The sequence below is a fragment of the Babylonia areolata genome, chromosome 15 (genome assembly GCF_041734735.1).
Source record: "Babylonia areolata isolate BAREFJ2019XMU chromosome 15, ASM4173473v1, whole genome shotgun sequence".
Classification (NCBI taxonomy): Eukaryota; Metazoa; Mollusca; class Gastropoda; order Neogastropoda; family Buccinidae; genus Babylonia; species Babylonia areolata.
Genome location: NC_134890.1, coordinates 31,392,970 through 31,400,469, shown reverse-complemented (window position 1 = coordinate 31,400,469; position 7,500 = coordinate 31,392,970). Strand labels below are relative to the sequence as shown.

General features: G+C 49.0%; 1 protein-coding gene across 5 annotated transcripts in view; it reads right to left on the bottom strand.

Annotated features, from left to right (window-relative positions):
- Positions 1-7,500, bottom strand: part of LOC143290564 (uncharacterized) — a 123,510-nt gene that overhangs the window by 1,590 nt on the left and 114,420 nt on the right. For all 5 annotated transcript variants that reach the window (XR_013056419.1, XM_076600124.1, XM_076600128.1 and 2 more), the window contains exon 3: positions 1-3,350. This exon is cut by the window's left edge. Coding sequence is in view for 4 of the 5 variants with exons in the window: in XM_076600124.1 (XP_076456239.1) it covers positions 2,683-3,350 (668 nt within the window). In the remaining variant the exon portion in view is untranslated. The remainder of the gene's footprint in view (positions 3,351-7,500) is intronic.

Sequence of the window (7,500 nt, the reverse complement as noted above, 5' to 3'; positions counted from 1 at the left end):
TAAAAACAAACAAACAAACAAAAAATATATATAGATATATATTGATGTTGTTGTCCTTAACGCTGTGATTACATTCTGTACACTTTACAAACAGCGTCAGTCTGTTCTGTCTAAACACGACCGTGTACACCACAAGATGAAAAAAATTACATTCCGCTAAAAAAAAAAAAAAAGAAAAAAAAAGAAAAAAAGAAGAAAGCAGACTGGACGCTGATTTCTGTATGCTGGATACTGTCCTTTATTATTATTATTATTATTTATTCTTCAGACAACGCCACACCGTTTTCTTCTTCACACGTCAGTGAATAACTAACTTATTCAAGTCACTGTCTGTTTCAGGCACGGCACTTTGCACTTTGCAATGCCAACTGTCGGTGTGATTTGCTGGGCCTTCCTTCATTGACAGGATCCCCAGACATTAAACCACGCCCAGTGCTCCCCACGTGCTGTCACGTGCTTCCGGTAGCTTCCGGTCAGAAATCTCTGCCTGTATATCTGACGATTCCTTGCTCACCGTTGACCGACCAGCTGCATACAGCAGAGAACGGTGCTTGTCCAGCTTGCTCACTTCGGAACTCAGGGCACAGTCATAACGAATTATGGCCGTCACTTTTGAATGTAATCCAGTTCGTTTGAAATTCGTTCACTCCCCTCCTCCTCTCTGTCTGGGTTGGCTCCACAACAAGGAGAATCCGTTCAGTTCCCTAGCTGTGTGGGTTGGTTCCACAACAAGGAGAATCCGTTCAGTTCCCTAGCTGTGTGGGTTGGTTCCACAACAAGGAGAATCCGTTCAGTTCCCTAGCTGTGTGGGTTGGTTCCACAACAAGGAGAATCCGTTCAGTTCCCTAGCTGTGTGGGTTGGTTCCACAACAAGGAGAATCCGTTCAGTTCCCTAGCTGTGTGGGTTGGTTCCCCAACAAGGAGCTTACTGACAGAAAACGTTTGTTTCTATTGTTAACGTGTGTTTTTTGTTTCAGTTCAAACTGAGGCAAATTAAGTTGTTTTTTTTCTTCTGGGTGTCCGATGAGAGGTGTGTATTGTTAGAAATACATCAGTAGATTGCTTCATCTGCACTTGTGCATGCAGGGTGAGTTCGTTTCTGTCGTCTCTTCACTCCTTTAGCCTTAAAGTTTGGACAGCTGCTTTGCAAAGGAGCAGTGCAACTGGCTCGGTCACGTATCATGTCACTTCCAATGAAGTGTTGACGTCTGCTATGGGGGGAAATGTGCAACAGTGTGTTTCATACACACTTAGACCTAGCTTTGCCCCCACTGTGCTCGGAGCAGTGAGAAATGTAGTCCACATAGTTAACATTCTCACAGGGAACAGGCTTCACAGGACTGCTGAAAGAAAGCTTTGCAGCAAACTCCTCACCCAGACATCCACAGACACTGGACTCGTGTCGCAAAGAGGGTTGTCAAATGATCACGAGCTTTGTAAATTCAGTTGCTGTTCATTCTGGACAGATTATGATGAATACGAACATGCTCGTGGAAGGGTATGTTTGCATCTTCATGAAGTACCTGTATGAAGTGTCATTGTTTCTCTTGACACTGACACTGCCGATTCTCTGAACATTTCACTACACGCTTGACGTGTTTCCAATCTGTGAACTGGCACGGGTGGAAGAGCAGGGGTGGCTGGCTGCACGCAGCCTTACAGTCCTCGTCACTGACGCCCCGGGTCCTCCCACAGCAGCGGCAGTCCCGAAGCCTGAGGTCCGGACACTGAACACAGCGGATCCCTCACAGAAAACCTGGCCCTCGGTTCTCAGTCTGAGGCCTTGTGTCTGTCCACTGTCGTCAGCAGAACCACACTACGTCCTGGCAGCGACACACACCCGGAACTGTCGTCGCGACAAGCACACTTGTGGCTGAAGAGCCTGAGGTGCAGGCTGTGTGTCACCCACTGCAGCACACGGACATCACGTGCTGGTCTTGGCGCTGAACGCTGCAGGAGGCAGCAGAAGCAGACACACACACACACACACACACACACACCAGCGACGGCCCCCGTTCGCGGATAACGTACCCGCCCACACAGGTTAAAGGTCAAGGACAGGAGCCAGCCGGGCAGACACAAAGGAAGCAGCTGCAGACACTGACGAGCGGAGAGGAAAGGAGAGACTGACGACGGCAAACGGAAAGCCAAAGCTCGCACTGACACTGACACAAGTAAAACGAATGACCCGTACCTTTCTCTTTAGTTTAGTAGTTTGTCGCGTTGTTCTTATTCTTCTCTTGCCCTATGCATCGGTCCACGCCCCCACCCCCTTCACACACACCTGTATTCCTGCAGCTACTCGCGGCACTGCTTCCACCAATCTCAAGATGCAATTTCCTTGGCCCACACACTCGGAGACTTCGTTTCCGCGTTCTGTGACTGGCAGAGAGGCGATGGGGGGTGGGGGTGGGGGGTACATCTGGGAGTCACGGTGAAGATTGACATTGATGAACATGTGCTTGTTATAGTCACAACGTTATTTCACAGCAGGTTCTGTTATTTTATGTATTCATTTAAACATTCTATAGTGTACACATCCAAAGCCAACATCCACTGAGGAGAAGACACTGCCGCACTGCCTCCTTTCCAATTTTTTTTTTTTTTCTTTTTTCTTTTGCTTCCGTTTCAGCTCAGTGAGCAGAGAGATGAAGCGAGACGCCAGCAGCAGACAGGGTCCTCCTAACGGGAGGGGGCCGCTAATGCCTTGTGCCGCTCACTGTCCGCACTGGATGCTACACTGTCCTTGTCCTCAGCCGGCACACCGCCCGACACGGGCTCTGAGTTCCTTTCGTCCCCCTTCTCCTCCGACCTCTTTCTGTTTCTCTTCCTGTCCCTCCTCTCTTTCGCCTGCCTACCGCCTCCCTGTCTTTGGTCCATTTGACTAACGTCTATCTCCTCCTCCTCTTCCTCCTTCTCCTCCTTCTCCTCTGCCTTCCTACTCCTCTTCGCCCCCTTCCTGCTCTTCTTGCCGCGTCTCCTTCGGTCCTTCTTCCGCTTCTTTTTGTTCTTCTTCTTCCTCTTGCCCTCGCCGGACACAGTTCTGTTGTGCTTGCTCACTATGCGCTTGCACTTGCAGGACTTGACCACCTTGATGCGGTAGGTGCGGTAGTCTCCGTTCCGACAGAGCAGGCTGACGGTCTTGCGGCGGACGATGTCCTCCTCACACTGCCACTCCCGCAACTTGGACTTGGCCCACACCTTGACGAACTCGGCGTACCAGGGAAGGTTGCGGATGGGCAGGCAGTTCCCGGCACACACAACTTCCTTGATGGGCTTGGTGGACGTGCAGAAGCCATCGGAGATGTAGCGCTTGGCACGTAACTCTCGGCACCCAACCTGGATGTCTTCTGAAACAGACACAGCGAAGTTCATGTCAGTTCACATTGTCTAACTTTTGATGAACTGAGCATGTATTGGAGGCCACCTGGACACATTGTCAAGGTATTTATTAGTTTTGTAAACTGTTCACGTATCGGAGGTCATACATTGTCAAGGTTTCATTTTGATAAACTGTTCACGTATCGGAGGTCATACATTGTCAAGGTTTCATTTTGATAAACTGTTCATGTGTTGGTGGTCACCTGAACACACTGTCAATGCTTTGTTTTGTCGAACCGAGAATGTATTGGAGTTCATCTGGATATTGTCAAAAGCTCTGTTTTCATGCACTGAACATATATTAGAGTTCACCTGGATACATTGCCAAAGGTTTTGTTTTCATGTACTGAACATATATTTGAGTTCACCTGGATATATTGTCAAAGGTTTTGTTTTTGTGTACTGAACACGTATTGGAGTTCACCTGGATATTGTCAAAGGTTTTGTTTTCATGTACTGAGCATGTATTGGAGTTCACCTGGATACATTGTTTTAAAAATCTAAGCATGTACTGAAGGTCTGCAACAGACATCGGCATCGAGGTCAGTTCACCTCGACACCTTCTCCAGCTTTCGTTTTAACAGACTGATCATGTATTGACGGCCACCTGGACACAGTGTCAAGATTTTGTTTTGAAGAAGTGAGCATGTATTGGAGTTCACTTGGATATACTGTCAGAGCCTTTGTTTTGAAGAAGTGAGCATGTATTGGAGTTCATATGAACATACTGTCAGAGCCTTTGTTTTGAAGAAGTGAGCATGTATTGGAGTTCATAGGAACATATTGTCAGAGCCTTTGCTTTGATGAAGTGAGCATGTATTTGAGTTCATAGGAACATATTGTCAGAGCCTTTGTTTTGATGAAGTGAGCATGTATTTGAGTTCATAGGAACATATTGTCAGAGCCTTTGCTTTGATGAAGTGAGCATGTATTTGAGTTCATAGGAACATATTGTCAGAGCCTTTGTTTTGATAAACTGAGCATGGTTGAGGTCACCTGGACACATTGTAAAGGTTTTGTTTTGATAAACTGTGCACTTATATTGGAGCGATCAGTTTACCCGGACACACTGAACCAAGCATTGATTTTGATAAAACTGAGCATCTATTATAGGTCACCTGAGCACGTTATGCTAAGTGTTTTTGTTTTTTTTATTTTTTTTTTTTTTTATCAACACAGTATGTGTTGGGAGTAACGATTTTGTTGAGGTATCTAACCTGGATTTCTGTAACAAAAAGCGTAAAATACGGTCAGGACTTGTACATACAATGGTATTTAGGGTGCATTGGTGTCACGTTTTGGGGGTACTTTTAACACTTTTTTGACATTCCACATTTACTGTTTTCTGAAACAGAGACAAACCACTACTAAAGATCGATGTCAACCACTGCTTTAAGAATTTTCTGGTTGTCAACTTGTCTGATAATCTCATTATTGGTGTAAAGGGGGACAATGCAGTCAGAAATATTTTGACGCTTCTGTCGAGCGGTGATCATCATGCATTTGATTTTTTTGTGAATGGAAACTCTAGAGATACTTTTTTATGAGAGCGACAGAACGAACGAACGGACGAACGAACGAAGGAGAGAGAGAGACAGAGAGTGAGAGGGGGGCGAGGGAAAGAGGGAGAGAGAGACAGGGAGGGACAGAGGGGGAGAGAGAGAGAGAGGAGGGAGAGAGGGAGGGAGAGAGAGAGAGAGAGAGAGAGAGAGAGAGAGAGAGAGAGTTTGGTGTGTGTGTGTGTGTGTGTTTGCTTGGGGTGTGTGTGTGTGTTTGCGCGCGCGCGCAAGCGCGCACGTGCCTAACAGCCCATGTCCACCCATTCCCCTGGGACCCCAACCCCTCCACGCCCTGCCCTCCTCCGCCCCCACTGCCCCCCACCAACCCTCACCCCCCCCCCCCACTCCCAACAACACCATCCCACCAACTCCACCACGTTCAACACCTCAGTCCAACGAACGCCGACCAACGAATGGTAGAGGAACTAACTAAACGCACTCACGACGGTCACTCTTCTCCCTTCCATTCAGTCATTCATTCATTCATTCATTCATTCCATCACAGACACCCGTGGTGTCCATTAGGTGAATGGCCCGGTCTGTTGCTTTCGTCGTTAGGAAAAAAAAAGGAAAAAGAAAAAGAAAAGAAAAATCGGTTTTCCTCATCCCTCCCCACCTCTACTCAACCTCGTGAGGAACCTACCACCACTTGTAGTGGTAACATTTTTCCTGATGTCAGCAGTAGTGAGTCAAAGTGCTTGTCACGGGCACGGCCTCTTTTTGTCGTTCTCAGTTACGGAGATAGTTACTTCCAGCAAGCAGTGATGAGCACTAAACTAAACAGACAAGGCTGGCCGGCCCTTTTCTTTTGACAAGACAGAAGAAGCGCATCCCGTACCCGGAAGCGTTCCCACCAGTCATCTCCCCCCCCTCCCCCCAGCGCACCCACCCCCACCCCCCCTGGACAACAATGGAAGCACTCGAGTGGAGGGGAAAGGGGTGTGTGGGTGGGGTGGGGTGGAAAGGCGTGGAGGCACGCTCGAGAGAGTGAGAGGGGGGAAGGGAAGGGGTGGGTGGGAGAGAGAGAGAGAGAGGGGGAGAGATGGGGGAGGGAGAGAGAGAGCGCGGGAGGGGAGACAGAGAGAGGGGCGGAGGGAGAGACAGGGGGCAGGGTGAGAGAGAGAGGGGGAGGGGTGGCGGAGAGAGATGGGCGGCATGGAGAGGGAGACAAAGGAGGGGGAGAGAGAAAGAGAGGGGGAGAGAGGGAGACAGACACAGAGACAGACACAGAGAGAGAGGGGGGGGGGAACAGAAAGAGAGAGAGATAGGGAGTAAGAGAGAGAAAGAAAGAGAGAGAATGAGAGGGAGAGAGAGAGAGAGCGGGAGAGAGAGGGATAGAAAGAGCAAGAGAGTCAGAGCGAGAGAGACAGAGATGGGGGAGGGAGAGATGGGGAGATGGGAGAGGGAGGAGGGCGAGAGAGGTACCCTGAGTGTCAATTGACGGGGAGGAGTAAATGATGACGGTGTGGGTCGGCGCCCTTCAGCAAGAGACCTTTCAGATCCACTGGTCCAAGAGGCTTCAGCGTTGTCATGTGCGCTGACGAGAGAGAGACAGAGAGAGAGACAGAGAGAGAGAGAGAGAGAGAGAGAGAGAGAGAGAGAGACAGAGAGAGAGACAGAGAGAGAGAGAGAGAGAGAGACAGAGAGAGAGAGAGAGAGAGAGAGAGAGAGAGAGAAACGTCCACCACTACCGTCACCATCACCACCACACACAACCAATAAATAGGTAAACTTGCTCGAGCTTAGCGGAGGGGAGTCCAGAGTGATCTCCCTTCGTTTTTCTTGTCTCTGTCTCTCTCTCTGTCTCTCTCTCTCTCTCCTGTGTTCTGGTTACAGTTCCTACCGCAGTGGTCGTTGTAACCCCACCCCCCCTAAACCCCGTCCTTCCTCACCATCTCTCCCCACCCCACCCCCCCTCAGCCCCTAAAAAATGGAGGTGGGGTGGAGGAGGAACGGGGGGAGTGTGGGGGTGGGGGGGGGACACGGACAAGGTTGCTCAGTATACATGCACATGATTATGTGGGGGTGGAGGAAAAGCTGACGCATGGGATATTCTGGATCCAGCGGAGCAGAACTGCCGTCTCTCTCTCTCTCTCTCTCTTTCCCTCTCTCTCTCTCTCTCTCTGTCTCGTGACAGGAATCACATGCAGGGCGGATGTCTTTTGATTCAGACTCTTCGTCAGCAATTTCTTTCGTTCAACTTAAACGTAATTGCACTTTCTTTCTTTCTTTCTCTCTTTCTCTTCCCTCCCACCCCCCTTCCCCACCCTTCCCAATATATGTATATATATATATATATTTTTTTCAAATCAAGGTTGGAGATCAACAGAATTATCTGCCACGTGCGACGGGCGCAATAGCCGAGTGGTTAAAGCGTTGGACTGTCAATCTGAGGGTCCCGGGTTCGAATCTCGGTGACGGCGCCTGGTGGGTAAAGGGTGGAGATTTTTACGATCTCCCAGGTCAACATATGTGCAGACCTGCTAGTGCCTGAACCCCCTTCGTGTGTATATGCAAGCAGAAGATCAAATACGCACGTTAAAGATCCTGTAATCCATGT